This window comes from Amblyomma maculatum, chromosome 1, assembly GCF_055883805.1.
Source record: "Amblyomma maculatum isolate TAMU_Amacu chromosome 1, ASM5588380v1, whole genome shotgun sequence".
In the NCBI taxonomy this organism is placed as follows: Eukaryota; Metazoa; Arthropoda; class Arachnida; order Ixodida; family Ixodidae; genus Amblyomma; species Amblyomma maculatum.
Genome location: NC_139344.1, coordinates 205,979,316 through 205,998,553, shown reverse-complemented (window position 1 = coordinate 205,998,553; position 19,238 = coordinate 205,979,316). Strand labels below are relative to the sequence as shown.

The 19,238-nt window shown below is 43.7% G+C and overlaps 1 protein-coding gene across 4 annotated transcripts in view; it reads right to left on the bottom strand.

Annotated features, from left to right (window-relative positions):
• LOC146205421 (uncharacterized) overlaps nt 1-19,238 on the bottom strand; it is a 124,385-nt gene that overhangs the window by 62,048 nt on the left and 43,099 nt on the right. For all 4 annotated transcript variants that reach the window (XR_014704176.1, XM_084590079.1, XM_084590082.1 and 1 more), the window contains 6 exons: nt 15,225-15,486; nt 14,378-14,817; nt 13,143-13,295; nt 6,816-7,037; nt 4,110-4,238; nt 3,498-3,721 (listed from right to left, as the gene is read on the bottom strand). Coding sequence is in view for 3 of the 4 variants with exons in the window: in XM_084590079.1 (XP_084446205.1) it covers nt 3,498-3,721; nt 4,110-4,238; nt 6,816-7,037; nt 13,143-13,295; nt 14,378-14,817; nt 15,225-15,486 (1,430 nt within the window). In the remaining variant the exon portion in view is untranslated. The remainder of the gene's footprint in view (nt 1-3,497; nt 3,722-4,109; nt 4,239-6,815; nt 7,038-13,142; nt 13,296-14,377; nt 14,818-15,224; nt 15,487-19,238) is intronic.

The window sequence follows — 19,238 nt, the reverse complement described above, 5'->3', positions numbered from 1 at the left end:
TATATCAAACGACGACTTGAAATGACGAACTGTGGCAAACGATGAGAGGAAAATGATAGGAGAAGGGTAGGCTTTCGCCGTTCTCCGCTTAAGAGACATCTAAGAGACCCTCTTAATTTTATCTGCTGAGCTCGCTTCAGACAAAGGCAGCAGTGAGGAGTGGAAATGCACTCGCTTCCTCTGAAATGAAAGTGGCGCTGAGGTTAAAAAGTCCAGATGCTGAAGCACAATGCCCTATCAGCTACCGTTGAATTTCCTATAAGGGGCAGCACATTGGCCTTGTTGGTGATTAATTATAGGTTAACAGTGCAAACAACGTGACAGGAACACAGGAGAAGAGGACAGCACAACTACGTTAGTTGTGTCGTCCTCTTTTCCTGTGTTCCCTTCACATTGTTTAACCTATTCAGTTAGCATGGAGCTGGCCAGTGAACTAGGATTTTGAACGATGTGTTGTGAAGCAGAAAAACACGATGAGGTAGCACCAGAAGCTTTTCTCGCCGGTTATGTTGTGAGGACACATCAGAAACAGGTACGAAGGGGTTTTTTATATAAGCATACACTTTGTTCTAAATTTTGCCGGGCTAGTCTGAGTGGCCTTGCAAGCAAAGGAGCCTGTGCATACAACATTTGTTTATACTCTTGAGACTGTTTGGGCTGACGCGATAAAGTGAAAAGCCCCATTCCAATGAAAATCCGGCGCCCGCTCTGTCGGCGGAAAGTTGGAAAAATACCTCTCTGGTAAGAGGCACTTTAGTTGGTGATATGGCCAGAAACCTTTGGAGCAATGAGAACACATGACATGTTCAATGTGGCAGGAGCTGCCAAACGAGAGAGAGTCAATAAGATGTAAGGGTGAAATGGGAATTATTGAAAGTGGGACCCTTAGTTCCCAAGTCAGGCACACTATACTCCTATAGAGCACATTCGTATGGCTTCGGTAAAGAGGGGCTTTATATAGCTATGTGTAGGGTGCTATTTCATATAATGCGGCGGCTTAAGGATGCATTCTAATGATATGCGACAGGGGCAGCAATTACGGGATACGGTGAATAAGCAGGTAGCAAAGTGCGGCTACTCCAACGAGGCTCTGCAAGGAGATTTAAGAACCCCAAGTTTTGTTTACCACCATCAGGTTGTTGCTTAATTTATGCGATATTTGGTAATGGTTTTGAGGTGACATGTCAGTCGTGCAAGAGCCTGTTGCAGGAAAGATGAGTCAACTGGACCAGTTACAAGTTAATGAAAACTAAGGACAATGGAGGCTTGATGTACCCCGCAAAGGAAGTAATCAAGCATTGTCAGCTTACGAGCACCACCATTAACAGGATGATGAAGTCTGAAAAGGTCCGGCAAAGTAGCAAGCTGTGTAAACTTTTGATTTCATCATTTTTTCTCGCTGTACACAATACCTGCAGCTCATCTATGAAAACAATGATCGTGCCCATGCTGAGGCGCTATGCAAGATATCGTTAAGTTGCTGCACCCACTGATAGCGAGCTGGGCTGGAAATGTGAACTCAACAGTAGAGCGATGTTTAAGGCTATAGCATAAACCTCTCTCAAGACAGGTTTTCTATCTGCGATTGGTAATTTTCTTCCTTTTTTGTGTGGCCATTTAATAAGCATACTCAGCTGCTCGCTGAATCTTGGCTGCAGTTGCGCTCTGAAGCGTGAACATTCTTGTGATCGCAGCTATGAGTTTCACAACAGGAACACTCGATGCGCGTTCTTTCATTGAAAATTAAAAACAGGCGAAATTGTATGGGTTTAGGAGCAGTCAATAAAAATAGTAACAAAAACTTTCGGCGCATATACGTAGCACCTTGAGGCAGACCGGCTCTATGAAGTGCGTTTAGTTCGGTCATGCAAAATGCGGGAAGCCATGACGGATAGTGTTCTGGCGTACAAAGTATAATGTCTCCAACTGAGTCGAAGGTCCCCGGTTATCATCTAGATTTAACCTAATAAACATGTTATCATCTAGATTTAACCTAATAAACATCTTCATATTTCCACCGTAACATTTGTCAGAATGAGATAGAAAGGTTGGTTACATGTCGCATTTTCACAGAGGTTGCTCATAGTAGTAGGACATTTTTTTATTGGATAGCGCTGTCAGCTTAGAACAGGTTGACATCAATTTGTGTATAAAAGCTGTGTATAAAATTGTGTATTCTGTATTGTGTATAAAATGAGTAAATGGTACAAAAATGACACACGGAATTTGCGACATAGTTAATTAAGTGGTTATGCATTAGGCTACCATGGCAGCTGAACAGCTTTGAATTGTTCACAGCCGGGTCACATTTTAATGTGACGAACAACTGGATCCGAATGCAACATCACGGTAATGCCAGCTCTCCAATCGAGTGGCCTTGAACCACCGTCACATTAAGTTTTTCGGGGTACACTCCAGTATACATCCTTGCCGAGAGCACTAAGTGCTGACATGTTCACACTAGACATGACAGTATATACTAATTCGTGTTGCCAAAATGTGCAAAGCGGAGTTCTTATATCTTTAAAATAAAAGGCTTCTACCATGCCGACACCTTCCTGAAAGCGCAGCCAGGCGCAGCTCTCCACGCGCGGCTGTCCCCGAACGGTGGCGCCGCGGCGGGGCAACGCGAAGTAGGTGTCTCCCACCGGTTTTGGACGACGTAGCAGGCCGCACCTAGTGCGCTTCCATCGAGCAGCCGTGGCACAGCAATGCACATAAAACTGCATTTGCATCTTGTCTTGTCGCCATTCAAAAAATTGGCTATGGCTTAGCTAAAGTTAAGCCTTGATTTCCGAAGTGAAAAGGTTCAGTGATGCTTGTGGTTATGCCATGGTTGTACTTCGAGCCTCTTGCCGTCGCCATTTAGCGATGCATTCCTCTCTTTGCTGAGTTGTTTATTCGCTTGTTTCATCCTGTCCTCTTCATTCCTCTCGTCCTTCCTACTGCGCAACTGTTCAGCATTTTCGCTAGTTGCCGGTTCGGCATCTCTTTGCCGCCGTTAAGCGAGGCAAGCCTCCCACCCTTCTGGCGTTTCGGCAGCTTGTTTGGCCTTGCGCTTCTCATATAATCGCTGCCTCTGGGCCAACTTCCAAACCACCACTTTGGGATCTTCTTTCATAGCGAGGCATCTGCATTTCTTCTACAAGCATATATAACTCGCAGCATAATCAGATGCGCCGCGGCGAAGGGCGAAACGAGGGCGAGAAGGTGTGGTATGCGCAGTAGCGTCATACGAGGAAGCAGAGCGCTCGCCGGTGCTCACTCAGTAAACACGTGCCGAGTGTGCGGCGACGGCGAAGGTCGACCAGCGGAGACACGCTTGGCGGTGGCTGCGCCGACCACCTACGCCTGTCCTAGTGACGTCACTCGGTGAGTTCACGCATGCGCAGCTGTGACTAAAAGTGATCACACGCACGCCAGACCCAGTGTTGACTAGCCTAGTGAAGCTTTTTGCTTCGAAAGTCACTACTAGTATGCAATGACAACCAACTTACACAAAGGGTTTTTCACAATCTCCAGCATCTACCTCTGCACCTCTCAGGGCATCCTGAGCAGCCTGCTGCAGTGTTGACTCCTGTGCTAATGATGGACTGGCATCTTCATGAGACACTGGGAGCAACTCGTCGTTTTCAGATGTGCCTGGTGCAAGCTCAGTTGGTGCTGCTAGTGATGATGTCACAAAACTGTTGGCCAAAGTGCCCACATCTAAAGCGTCACCCTGAGGCAGTGAAAGAGATAAATCAGGAATCATGATTATATGATGTAAAAATCACATTACAATTTTTCAAATGAGATTTCTTTACATATCTCGCCCTGCAAACTAGAAATATATCTGTTAGGCTACACTTGAAGCAGTGCTTTAAATACATCTTTGCATTTCAGGTGAAATACTAGCGAGCTACAGCTACAAAAATGAAAAGGGGCAGATTTTGAAAAAGAGGTCAGTGGAGGGGGGGGGGGGGGGGGGGTGACGGCAATTGTAAGCCTGTTGTGGCTGCTAAGATATGCACTCTGGCAAATATTTGTGGAATTATATACTGTGCTTCTGCACTTTTTGCAAGTTTCTAAACACAACAAACAGTACATGCACTGATGTGACCACTCACCTGCAGTGTGAGCTGAGGCAATGTTTGGGAGAAGAAGCCATTTTGTGAAAAAACCTGCGTTGCCTGACTAAGGTCAACTTGGTCACTTTGGCCACCGAACAAGGTCCCCTGTAATTGCTGCAAGTTTTCCTGACGTGCAGAGAAAATCACCGTTACCGCCAGAGAGAAACAGACACCAACAAAGATTGCAACACAGTGAATTAAACCACAATATGCTAGTAATGCTGCTCCATATAATCTGTGCTCTCAAGCTCCTTACAGTGACTACAATTTGTAGCACAATTTGTGGACAATAATCAGCTACATTTTAGGCAACGTTTTTACAGTAACTGTAAACTGCAGAGGAATGTTCCTTTACAAAAGAGCCCTGAGGGGTTCACGAGTTTTTCATTCAAGCGAAGTTCCATCATTATAGCGAATTACTAATTTGTAGAATTGTATGTAAGTGATTACATGTAATCAATTATTTGTAACTATATTTGAGTATTTCTGTAATCAGTTGATTATTTTTGCAAACAATAACGTTTCAGGTAATTCATTTATTTTTTTCCTAATTTATTACCAGTTATCATTTATCTTTGTGCAGAAAAGGCTACAGGGGCGAAGTGTCTGTGACGATGTGATTGCGTCAAATTTGGCAGCATGACGGGGTGCTTGGCTGCCTGGCATACTACACTCTCCGTGATCTGCGTTCTTGGTGTAGCTTCTGCTGGCATTTGTTACGATTCCTCGATTTAAGGCTAAATGGGTGTCTAACCAAGGACAACACCAAGAGCTTCACCAGTCTTTGGCTAAAGAGTTCAACTGGTCTTGCTATGTTTCCGCATGAGAAGCCGCCTCTGATGTTGCATAAAAAACATTGAGGTGACGTTACCTGCAGTGTATTTTCACAGTGACAACAACAAAGCATGACGCTTCATAGAGGATGTTTGGTTCAGTTTGCATCGTCAGTTTTAACATACCAAAGCAGCTCTGGCTACAAGAGAAGCCATAGTGACGGGCTCTGAAAATTTTAACCTACTAGATTCTGTAACATGCACTGACATCGCACAGTAAATGGCCGCCTTGCTTTTCACCTCCACTGGAAAGCAGGCGCTGTGGACAAGATTCGATCTACTTCCTTCTATCTACTTCTTTCTATCGATTACTTCCTTCTAAACAGCGCTGTGTTTGTGTCCTTCTATCTTCGTCCTGGTCCTTCGCGCTGTTATTCCAAAATGTATTACCAACTAGCCGGCACCTCCACGCTTGTTTACTTCCTTGGGTTCAGTATTCGAGCACCCTAACCATTGAGCTACCGAGGCGGGTCACAGAGGATGTAGAAACTGGCATCGAAGCATTACACAACTACAAGGAGTATTCAGTGTAGCGGCTGTCGTCTTCACGAGGAAACATAGTAAAATCAGTGATAACAACTTTGAAAACAAACTCTCTGTGAAAATTGCAGCATGTAAAAAAAAGTCCAAGCAAGCTGCACTACTAGTCTTTGCAGTTTGACCGAGTTTGTTTTATGGCAATAAAGTTCAAAGAAAAGTAACACAAATGTAATCTATTACTCTTCTGCAATTATTAGTTACTTTTCTGGGGCTGTAATTGACCGCTGTAATCAGTTATATCTGAAATAAAGTAAATGTAATCAGTTTCTTATTTCCTGTAACGTGTACAAGACTGCTATTTTGTGGCCGACGACCTTTTGATGAGTGAATTTACTGAAAACTGAACTCATAAACTACCACACAAAAGACAGAACTGCTGCACTCCAAAAAGAGAAGGACAACACACTCTAAAAAATGCTCTTATGCCGAGCTGGCCTTACTTCGAAATATTTCCAAAATTCCTGTAAAGGCGAGATGGGCTTCAATTAATACTTATTAAACATATCCCAGGATGCAAACAGATTCCAAAATAAATCTATTCCACAAATAATAATATGGCTGGCCAGGACATTTCATGTAAGCTTGACCACGTCAAAATAAAACAGTTATGTTTTGGTAATTAGTGTTTTACAATTTGCTATTAGTTTTTTCAACACTATAAGCACATGAGCAGAACAAGGCTAACTTAGAAGAATTATAAGATGCCACAGCATACATCTCTCTCAAAGCAACAGATTTTCTTATTTTTCAAGCTCATTGCAGCTGCTGACATGCTAAAAGAAAATATGCAATACCAACAATTCTTCTTTCCTAAATGCTCCATAAGATAATTGCCTTGCAAAATGAAATGTTTAGGCCAGCCAAGAAAAATGTCATTAAAAGCCAAAAATATACCATGCCTGCTGAGGCAACTCGAATGAAATTTATGAATGAATAATTCTACTAAGAAAGGTTAGTGCAATAATACCTAACATTGCTCAAGGCACACATTAAGGGAGGATAGCTGTCCATAGGGTCAGAAAGTTGCAAAAAATATTTTGCATAAAGCATTTTTGAATTTTGTTGCCTGTACTGTACATACTTTTTTTTTCATTTGCTGGATGAAGCATAAACTATATTTTCAGTTTATAACTGCAATTTCAACCTCATCTTTCTTAGTTCTTCCTCCTTTTCTCAGACACAAATATTTTACTGTTTACAAGTTTACAAGAATATAATCTCAGTATAGAGCCTTATCTTTTGTTGCAACAGTTTGCTAAGTGACTAAAGCATGCAATGTTGGTTATGTTATTTGACGTTCAATGTTATCTGATCTTTTGCCAAGTCTCACCTGCACCAAGACTTCCTGCGCCACAAAGCCATCGGGATCGCCATGTTCTACTGAGCTGCCCTGAGCGAGTACATCTCCAGCAGCATCCAGGCAATTGTGGTTCTGGCCCATCACCTCATCAGGGTTGACGGCCAGGGCCTCCACCAACGAATCGGAGAGCACAGCACCCGTTGTGGCATCTACCTGTGCCCCTTGGGCTTGTCCACTACTTCGCTGTAAAATCTATGTAATAAAAACAAACTTTCATCAGCTCTTGGCAGTCCTTTTAAAGCACATCAAATAAATAGTTTTACTAAACTCTGTAACGATGCTCAGATGCATACACTTGGCAGACAAGGGGATACATGCCTGTTGTCGTCGCTGAAACAAATGCCTACTCTGCAGTTACATGAACATAATGCGTTGTTTTTCTTTCATATAATCGGTATCAGAAAACACTTTGCATTATATTTTCAACCAAAGTATGAATACGATTACTTTATTTTTCTCGTCTAGCTGCACAAGACAACTACAGCAAGCTTCACTACTAGCCTTCAAAGCTGCTAGGAGAAGCCAGCTTTTTGACAGCCTTTGAGCCACGTGGTGCATACGGGTAAGTGGGAGACTGATTACGAATAACGAAGGAAGGCGGCATGGTCTGTTGAGAAAGATGAGGTAGTAGTGAGACATAAATGGAGCATGGAAATTAAAAGAGGACAAACAGCCATAGCCTAAGCAGCATAAAAAACACACAACAGCATCAGCAGCCCGGCAGTGACTGGACTCCTCACAGTGTGTCAGTTCAGTTCAGGCGTTCAGTCGTGTCCGACTCTTCGTGACCCTATGGACCATGTCACGCCACGCTTTCCGGTCTCTCACTATCTTCTTAACATCACATAGCTTCATCTGCAATGCCTCGAGAATGCCATCTAACCATCGCGTTCGCTGCCTACCCCTTCTCCGGCGACCCTCAACCTTTCCCAACATCAAATCTTTCTCCAGCGACTCCTCTCTTCTCATCAGATGGCCAAAGTAGCTGAGCTTTAACTTTAGAATTTGACCCTCCAATGAGCAGTCAGGGTTTATGGTCGACAATATCGACTGATTTGATCTTCTGGCAGTCCAAGGAACTCTTAAGAGTCTTCGCCAGCACCACAATTCAAAAGCGTCAATTCTTCGGCGGTCAGCCTTTTTCACAGTCCAACTCTCGCATCCATACATCACAACTGGAAAGACCATAGCACGGGTTATACGGATCTTGGTTGGTAGACTAATGTCTCTGCTCTTTACTAGGCGGTCAAGGCTAACCATTGCTCTCTTTCCCAGAAGCAGGCGTCTCCTAATTTCATGGCTGCAGTCTCCTTCCGAGGTAATCTTGGCGCCAAAGAACAGAAAATCTATCACAGCTTCCACTTCTTGTCCATTGATGCTCCAGGACTTGATAGGGCAAGACGCCATGATCTTCGTCTTTTTAATGTTCAGTTTAAGCCCAAACTTCTCACTCTCTTCTTGTACGCGCATCACAAGTCTCTTGAGTTCCACTTCACTTTCTGCCATTAAAGTGGTATCATCCACATATCTAAGGTTGTTGATACGTTTTCCAGCAATCTTCACTCCAGCTGAAGACTCGTCCAGACCGGCCTTCCTCATGATGCACTCTGCATATAGGTTAAATAGGCAGGGCGACAGTATGCAGCCTTGCCTCACTTCTTTCTCAATCGGAAACCAATCAGTAAGGCCATGCCCAGTTCTGACTGTGGCCTCTTGCCCTTCATAAAGGTTCCTGAGGAGACAGATGAGGTGAATTGGAACTCCCATCTCTTGGAGAGCTTGCCACAATCTGCTGTGATCTACGCAGTCAAACGCTTTCGCATAATCAATAAAGCAGAAGTAAATGGGTTTCTGGAACTCTCTTGCTTTTTCCATGATCCAGCGAAGGTTGGCAATTTGGTCTCTAGTTCCTCTGCCCTTGCGAAACCCAGCTTGCACGTCCGGAAGCTCCCGATCCACATACTGCTGCAGCCTACCTTGCAGGATTTTTAACATCACCTTGCTAGCATGCGAAATAAGCGCGATCGTGCGGTAGTTGGAACAATCTTTGGCACTGCCTTTCTTTGGAATGGGGATGTAAACTGACCTCCTCCAATCCTGTGGCCACTGCAGGGTTGTCCAAATCTTTTGACATAATGTATGCAGTGTGTTAACAGCGTCGTGGTTGAGGTTTTGAAGCAACTCAGCTGGAATACCATCAATTCCGCTAGCTTTGTTCTTAGCAAGGCTGGCTAAGGCCCATTCAACTTCACTCTTCAGGATGCCCGGCTCGAGATCAGTAATCACAACCGTCCTATGTTAGGTTAGCACATCCGGGTCCTTCTTGTACAGTTCTTCTGTGTATTCCTGCCACCTCTTCTTTATGTCTGAGGCTTCAGTGAGGTCCTTGCCTCGTTTGTCCTTTATCACGCCCAGCTTAGCACAGAAGCTTCCTTTGATATCTTTGATTGTCTTATACAGAGCTCTTGTGTTCCTTAATTGGCTGTTGTCCTCAACTGCTTGACACTGTATGTTCAGGAAGGCATTCTTATCTCTCCTTGCTATTTTCTGAAAATCCGCATTGAGAACCTTGTATCTTTCTCTTTCCCCCATACCTTTTGCCATCCTCCTTTCCTCAGCTATTTGCAAAGCCTCTTCAGATAACCAGTTTGCTTTTTTGCATTTCTTTTGCTTTGGAACTACCTTAGTAGCAACTTCTTGTATTATATCACGAACATCAGTCCACATCTCTTCGGGCTCTTTGTCTTCGAGATCTAATTCTTGAAATCGATTCCTCACTTCCACAGCATATTCTAATGGAATCTGATCCAGATCATACCTGAAAGGCCTTCTAGTTTTCTGCGTTTTCCTCAATCGAAGCTTAATTTTGGCAACAAGAAGCTGATGATCGGTGCCACAATCGGCCCCAGGCCTTGTTTTTACTGCTTGTATAGCGCTTCTCCATCTCTGCCGGCAAATAATATAATCGATCTGATTCCTGTACAGACCGTTTGGTGAAATCCATGTGTACAGGCGCCTCTTGTGCTGTTGAAAATGAGTATTCGCTATGGTCAGGTTGTTTTCTTGACAGAACTCTACTAGCCTCTGCCCAGCTTCATTTGGCTCACCAAGACCGAACTTGCCTGTAATTCCGGATATTTCTTCACTGCCGACCTTAGCATTCCAGTCTCCTATGAGAAAAACGACGTCTGATGATGGGGTGCGGTCTAAAAGGCATTGTAGGTCCGCATAAAATCTCTCAACGTCAGCTTCTTCAGCAGCAGTGGTCGGTGCATAGACTTGGATAACTGTTATGTTGAAAGGGTGACCTTGGATCCGAAGTGAAATCATTCGGTCGTTTTTGGGGTTGTATCCTAGCACTGCTTTGCCCATTCTTCTGTTTACTATGAGAGCGACCCCATTCCTTCTCTTGGATTCGTGCCCACAATAAAAGACATAATGGTCGCCGGAGTTAAATTCTCCCATTCCGGTCCACTTGAGCTCGCTGATACCCAAGATATCAATGTTCAATCTGTCCATTTCTCGCTTGACGGTATCCAGTTTACCTTGCGTCATAGATCTTACATTCCATGTTGCTATGTGATATATCTCCTTGCAACATCGGACTTTCCGGTCGCTTCCCGACACATCCACAACTGAGCGTCCTTTTGGCTTTAGCCCAGCCGCTTCATTTACGCGTACAGTTTGTACGCGTAAATAAAATATCAAGTTTCTGCACAGGGAAGTAAGTGAAAAACAAAACTCGGATATCAGTGTCGAATCCACTGACACAAAGGGACAGATAACTAATCTGCCTTTTGGCTGCATTTCATAAAATAAGCTGTACTGCAGAGATTTCTTAGTGATAAAAGGCTGAAACAGATAATACTTGTGGCAATACCTATGGCACTCATGTGACAAACAAAAAACCATGTAACGTAACGAGTAACAAGACAGAAAATCCCATCTCATTTCATCACGGCGCAAATAATTAGGTTCAACCGGAAGCCTGTGCCATTTGACAAGCCAACATATTCAAATGCTGCAAAACAGATGACTTCTCCTACAGTTAGTGTTACCGCAAACTTGCCTATCAGATTTTACAAAAATGTCATGAGTGGCATCATTGATAGGAAAACTGTCCCCTCTACAACTTAGTCATTTACGTTATGTTGACTGCATTGTGGTGTTGGGATTGCCATCGCTCATTACATGCTTTGATATGTCTTTTCAACAAAACAAATTCTTCCCTTTTCGCATACATGTACTTTAATATCATGTTAAGATATCTGTGAAGAATATGTATATATATTTTCTTTTTGCACTGTATTAATTTACCCCTCCTATTGTCTTGGAGAAAGACAAGCAGAATTGTAAACAAAAGTCAATAAATACAATTATTCACACTGGAGGGGTGTTAAAACACCACACAGGTCATTAAAAGCACTTTTCTAATGAAAAAAAAAAAAAGTAACTATGTCAGGTGCTTCAGTGAATATATTAGAAAAAAATCTAAAAATAGCTAAAAAAAAATGTTTTTTAAGACACTCTGCCACAGCAGGTTACTCTCTACAAGGGGTGCGCGAATAGTGAAATTTTCGAATGCTAATAAAATACAAATATAAAGAAAAATGCCTTTGAATATAGAATCGAATATCTAACCAGTATATACCCTACTGAAAATCCAGCATAAATTTTATACAGGATACTGTATACTGGTTTCCAGAACAAGAAGGACTTGCATGAAACCAGGTGCAACTGTCATATTACTACTGAATACAGTAAGCTCTCGTTCATACGACTTTCAAAGGATCAGATAAAATGTTCTAATTAACTGAAAGCTTGAATTATTGAATGAGCCTGAAAAAACTGAGAGAAGCCATTTGCGTCACAGTAATTTTATCTGATGAACACCTGCACGATGGTTGTCTGCATTTGACGTGAAACAGAGGTGAGAAAGACGTTTTCCCCCAATTTCGTCAAGTGCTTCAATTTGAACACACTGTTGGAAAGGCCCCCTTCACTAAATGGTCCTGCCTCGTTTTGAGAATTCTTCACCACACAGTCCACGTGGTCATGGATTTTAGTGAAGCGCACAGCGGTGAAGTTGCAGTGAAATTGAAAATTTTTAATGTGCTACATGACTTTCAAATGTTAAGAAATTCCGAACACCTTTTTTCAAATACATATTCAAAATTTCGAATATGGATTGAATATGTTTGTTATTTGATTTGAACACTGTTAGTAGGAAGATTACTTCTGGCAGTAGCGTATATCTTGCATTTGTCCGGCTGAATGCAAATTAAATGACAAACTAAAATCTACATGATAGAGCAATCCCAAAGCCAAGCATGGAGCTTGTTCATATACTGCTGTCTTTGCACCCAACTGCCCATACTTGGTGATGCGTGGGAGTCACTTTTGGGAATGGTAATTTGAAAAAATAAAAGTAATCCTGATGTCACATTGCTTGTAAACAGGAAGAGGTCTAGTATTCCAACTGCATGCGCACTTGTGCAACGTCAAGGACATTGCTTTGCTTCGTTGCTTGGTGCAATGACAGTCGTTGCCAAATGCATGGTAGTTATTTTTGAGAGCCACAGGGCAAAAAGAAGTGCACGACACAGCACAGCAGAGCATGCAGTCCAAATTTGGTGTCTTAGCCACCGCAACACCAGTGAACGTGCCATTTCCACCGAGCTTCCTGCATGTCTCTTGTTCAGTTTTAGTTCTGCGCAGAGAATAAAATTATCAAATTTTCTTGTGCTGTCGTGCTTTAGAAAAACGGGTTTTTCTTCCTTTTAAAAACTGAAATGGCTTTGTCTTGTCCATGACTTTTAATTCCAATTGGCACCATCTACCCAACTCGTTAATCAAAACGTTATTCAGTGAGTTTTTGTTAACAGGCAAGGTAATTAAATAGTTTTCGGAAAAAACATCCATCGTGGCTAAGAGTTCATTTCTGAAAAATTTTTTTTTTTGCTGGAACTTCCTATATGCATGAAAAGCAATGAACGAAGTCTGCACAGAGCCTCAATTTCACTTCCTCAAAGAAAATGACGACATATAAGATCGCATTCCATTTGAGAGTCCATCTAGCACCTTCATTTGTACAGCTCCCTCCCGTGGCAATGAAGCATTACTGCTATAAATTTACATGCGCACAAAAAATATCAGTGAACTGTAAACTCATAGAAAGGTACCATATGAATAAGTAAAAATTATATAGAAGCTTACACACAGAATCAAAGCTTTTTCAAACGCAATTAGCTTATCCTTCTGCAAACCAGTAAGCTATTAGAGGTCCCAGAGGCTTACCAGTTCTCCACGATGTATCTTCATGTGCTTTTTACAGCTGACTGATGTCTTGAAAGTTTTTTGGCAGTAAGGGCACATAAATGGCCTGGCGTTTGTGTGTGTACACATGTGACGCTTTAAGGAGCCATTTGTAGTAAATGTTGCGTGGCAAATCTGGAATGAGAGGCAAAGACATGTAGAGGTAAACATGCAAGCAATGATAACGCTTATTTAGAAAAACCAGTGCACGCACCTAGCAGAGAGGATCGGAAACAGCAACGCAAATGGAACAAAAGCCAACAGTCATAAACTAAGCACTCAATTTTGTGTCCGTTGATTTCCGTCCCACACAGACACTGTTTCAGACTTCCAGAAGAGGCTGCAAGAATTGCTCATGCTTCCAGCAGCCAGGAGTTTCACCTCGAATGGATCACCTTACAAGTTACTACCGCTTACCAACAAACTACAATTAATTTCCCATAATCTACTATTGGAAAGACTATTAAAAAAAAGACACATGACAGTTTGTCACCGCTAGCATTTCCCTCTACCTTCTTCCATCATCGACATGCACTGCCATTAACAAAGGATGTTGAACCGAATAGCCCAGCAACATCTATCAAGTCTTTGATCATGTACTGTCGGCTACAAACGAAATGCGAACAGCAGGGCGCGTGGAAAAAAGGTCCAGATCAGGCCATGTCATCATCAGAAATAGGTGCGCATTTGCGATTTGGGACTGTTTTGCAAAACAGTCCCAAACAAAAGAGCTCGCCTACATTTAATAACGACGGGCAGACTGCCTCAGATGGACCTCTTTCCATGCGCTCTGCTGTTCGCTTCAATTTGACACCGATAGTACATATTCATGTGCAATTTATGTCTTTCTTAGATCAGTCCCACCCAGTGCAGCCGCCTCGGACAAATTAGAGCAGAATATCGAGCATGCATGCGCACGTGAAGACGACAACAGGACGAAGAACCACAAGGACCATCCTGTCATCGTCTTCACACGCTTTCTCCCACCATGCATCTCGGCAGGTATGAATTATGTTTAGAATGTGTTCAGAAGAATTCAGCAAATCAGTGGCTCTTTTAAATTAGTGACAGTGCACATCAGCAGCGAACATGTTTTTGTACAGTCCTCCATATGCATTGCCTGTATGCTTGAGTAGCAAATGTAAAAAAATAATTTGGTTTCAGTAGGCTTAACTTTATATGTGCTCTGTCCACACTACAAAGCGCCTTTTACTCACATCACACTTGTGCTCCCGGATGCCAGTGTGGGTCTTGATGTGAGCCTTGAGCACACCGTTGGATACAAAGCTCCGCTGGCACTCAGTGCAGTGGAAGGGCTTCTCGCCAGTGTGTGAGCGAATGTGCTGCTTAAGGTGGCTGGATTTCTTGAAGCCCATTAAACACATGCTGCATTTGTAGGGGCGTTCTTGAGAAGCCAATGGCCTCTTGGCATCTCCATCATCAATGGCTGCCTCACCAGCAGCTTCCGATATGAAGATGGGCTCCTGAATGGGAATGAATGATGACAGGTCTTCTGTAATAACCCCCGCGGCTCCACGCATTTGGGCGGGCAAGCGCTTGCCACCTCCCTCAACACAGTGGGAAGCCACATGCATCTTGCAGCGTCCTGAAGAGCTGAAGCTCTTGTTGCAGATGCCACAGCTGTATGGCTTGTCCCCTGAAACAAACACATAACCAAGTATTGGCTGACGGAAGCCTAATATTAAAGCAGGGATTCTCAACTTCTTAACCTCAAGAAACTTACAGGCTTCCAAAAGGTGCCGAGAAACAATACATGCATTGGCTTCCATCTCTCCCTGCCTATGAACATGCAGAAAAGGGCATACAGGCACACAGCCCCTCAGAAAAATCGTCAAATTCAATAATGACTGGTTGGAAGCGAACCAGTCTGCTATAAACAATTAGAGACGATTAGTCCCAAAATAAAGTGGTTAGAGGAAAGGTGGGGGTTGATGCATGCAGGGGCTGAGGTGCTAGAGGAACCTAAAAAATAACTGCAAGAAATCCACGGGATTTACAGAACCCAGCTGAGGAACCCTGAACTGTAGAAATGACAAGACCAACCTGTATGAATGCGCATATGGACTTTCAGGGAGCCTCGTGTAGAGAACAGGTGCTCACAGGTGGGGCACTGGAATTGCCTGACGCCCAGGTGGGTAGATCGAGTGTGCGCTGTCAGAGTGCTTTTGACAGCAAACGCACGAAAGCAGTGGCTGCACTTGTATGGCTTCTCTTGGGTGTGAATTCGGATGTGACGCACAAGGTCACTGGGCTTCTTGAACTCTTTGGTGCAGTACATGCACTGGTGCCACCGCACATTCCCCACCTGCAGGGGACAACCACAGTGAGCATGCAGTATGCCAGATGGCATGCAACCGAGTGAGCTCATAATGTCACAGCCAAACAGAGGTGTAAAAGGATGAAATAAAGCAATGTAGTAATGCCAAGGTGAAGCAATTTCTTGGCACTTAAATTGTAAGCACTGCAGTCAGCAGATCATCAGCTAATCCAACCAATTCACAGCAGCTGTTGTCTTGAAGGTCAAATGAATATTACCAATGGATTCTGGCAAATGCCAAAGCCAAAGCAGTGGAAGTAAGGCCCTCGCTTTTCACTCATAGTGAAAAGCCTTTTGGAGCCTTTCACTGGCAGCGAAAAGGTGCATTTGTTACAATGAAAATGAATAAGGATTCCAATACTAACAGAAGATAAAAAATTACAAAACAAATATTTATGCAAAACTGTCAAAAGCTAGTGGCAGCAATCTAGGTCATGAAATTAAAGTTGCAGCCACTGCAAGTAGCAACACTGTGGGGATAAGCAGAACAAAGTTAGTATACAGTGGAAAGCTCATTAATTTGAACCTGGATAATTCGAATTTTCAGACAACTCAAAATGCACTACTTGGTCTGGCAAAGCTCTATAGAAGTCTACGTATAAAAAAAATGCATTAATTCGAACGCAACTCGGTTCCTCCCCGGATGATTCGAACTACTTGCCACTGTGTCTGGGCAGCCTGGCGTCAAGTACATGGCCAAAAAGATGCGCCCATAATAGGACAACATAGATATGAGGCTGCGCGCCACTGAAATGGGACAGAAGCTAAGACCAGGTAAACCATTAGAAGAATGGGTACAGCAAAAGCGACGCTATGGCAGATGCTGCAACCGAAGGCGCCAGTGGCAAGGGGTTAGCGGCTGTAGCGGCGGCTGCCTGATCTCTGCTCTGCGTGACCTCCGATACCGACAACAAAACGCTCATTAATTTGACTTTCGTTAATCCAGAAATACGGATGTCTTATTGTCAGCGCAATCCCAGCCAATGCCCATGTGATTTATTTATTTATTTATTTATTTATTTATTTATTTATTTATTTATTTATTTATTGATTTATCAAGCCCAAGAACAATAAATACCTTGGCTATAGCACACAACACAACATACACTCATAACTTGGAAACAGAATTTGAATCCACTTAGAGTAGGTGCAAAAATTCAACAACATTATCACCAGTTTGGTTAGCTAAGCTCTTATGCAACAAACATACTCGTATGACTGGGTTAGTCCAACAAACTGCTTTGACCGAAAAAACATTATGGTACCGCAACCGTGCATTGACACATACCGATTCCAGGATATGATCCAATCTATTAGGGCGTGTATGCATTTAAAAAAATATATATATCAGATCTGGTTTCTCTCTCCTAGCTAACAGATCTTCGAGGTTGCACTTTTTAAGCATCCTTGAGTACTTGCAATGAAAGCACCAGCTGATGTACCTCTCATAGAAACTGCATACAAAATGGCATTGAACATTTTCAGTTATGTCTGAGAACAATGCCAATGAAGTTCCAAATAACAGAAGCAAATTCTAGCTAGGGCGCACAAGTGAACAAAGCAGACGTATCATACAATGAGGATCACTGAATCCACACATAATCCTTGCAATGAATCCAAATATTGAGGAAGCAGAAATAATAGTATAGTTAACACGTTCAAGAAATCTCAAGCTAGAGTCCATGTAAACAACGAGATCCCGAATTCTCTTTTCTTTCTGAAGGCTTTCAACGCTGATACAGTAACGAAAATCAACACCAAGGTGCTTCCTAGTGAACGAAACAACTTTCGCCTTGGACGGGTTTAAAACAAGACCTTTTTGAGTTACCACTTTTCAACATTATAGATGTCTTGTAACATGGTGCATACTTCTAGATCAGGAACAGGAATATCATCAGCATATTGAAGCATATGTGCCCTTTTGGTAACAGCAGACAAATCGTTAAATATGTTAAAGAACAAAGGAGCAAGCGTCGAGCCTTGCAGGACACGCCTTGTGGGCTATGGCATCGATTAGGCCACGTCCGTGTATGACTGACACAGCAAGCGATTGTGAAAATAGCACTCCTAAAACCTGAACAAACCTGAACTGCATGTTGCTAAGTCCACCATGCAGCTTTGACATGGCACTATGGCAAGCATGATGAAACACAGATGGCTTGTGTCTCATAACAGGCCGAATACTCAGTTTCGCTTTTATGAGCTCCACGCCGTTCACTCTAGCCCATTGCGACCAAAGACCGCAGCTATTGGCTGCGTGTCAACCAACTAACCGATCGCAACTGCACAGAGCTTCAGATGGTCATTAGAGGTACTAAGAATTTTCTGTGCTTCCAGTCGCGTTGTTCTTCCATTGCTCAAAAAATATGAGCTCGTCAAGTGCTGTTAAACAAATCATGCGGTGAAGCCCCACACACTACACCAGGCTGCTTGCGAGGGGGCACCGCCGCTGCTGCGTCGTACCGTGAAGGATGGCAGGGAGGCCCTTACCATTCTTGAGCAGCTCTGTTTTGATATTCCTGACCACGACCTACTGTATAATGGGCGACCTGCGCATCGTGCCACTCTCTACGGGAGCACGCGGCCAAAGAAATACCACGTGATCGCTGAGTAGGGACCGAAACAGCCGGTAGATGCCGCCAAAGCTCACCCCCAGAGCAGCGTCACGTGCTTCGGCTGTGCCTGCAAGCGAGTGGCGCAGAGTTCCGCGGGAGGATTTGTGGAACCATTATTTCTTATGAGCGAGAGCTGCGGCAAGATAAAGGCGCGGGCCAGTGAAATGAGAGTGGCAATATTAGGGTAAAGAGCCGCGGAAACATCTTCGAAGCAGCCGTCATCGTCCTTTCGACGGACGCGGTTGCGTTTCTTTAGTTGGTGTGCGTAGCCCAGTTGGAGCAGACTGCCAGTCTCCCTCCCGTGCACGTTCGTTCTTCCGTGCTTGATATCTGCACAGGCAGGCTGTGTCCAGTGCAATTAAATACCGTATACACGCGTGCAATGGCCGCACACATGTAATGGCCGCACCCCGAACTTTAGAAAGAAAATTGGAAAAAAAAACTTTTAAAAAATTTCCCGAGTAAAAGCCGCACCATGAGTTTCAGGAACTTGGGCAGTGCCGTCTACTGTGCGGTGCAAGAAATACGGAACGTTTTGTGGTTACTGCCGCAAGGTGGGGCCCAAAAATCAAGTGAAAGCCATAATGAAGCATAAAGTTAGAAGTAGAATTGCCAATAAGAATTAAGAACAAAATATTTGAGGAAAAAAAAAAGTCGAGCACGGGGGCAGCGGCCACAACCTCCGTTACAAAGGGGGCGCTCCTAGCCGCAGCGATGCCCGCCCGTTACAAAGAGTGAGGCCAGCAAATCCAATCCAGTCCAATCTAAGTCTGTTCACTCCTCCGTTTTACAGCCATTTCCGTGATCGCAGAGATCGTGCGGCAACAGCTCCGCGCATCTAACACGGACTTGGCCGTCATACCTGGAGGCATGACCGGCATGCTTCAGCCGCTGGACGTCTCCGTAAACCGCCCTTTTAAGTGTGGATTTCGCCGTGCGTACAGTGAGTGGATGGCAACGGCCCTCCACCAGAAGACTCCAACCGGCCGACTGAAACGGGCATCGCTTGTGGCCGTTTGCCACTGGATACTCAAAGCGTGGCCTACGGTTTAGTTCGAGACTGTGGAAAACAGTTTCAAGGTGACAGGGATATCAAACAGGCTGGACGGTACGGAGGATGACCCC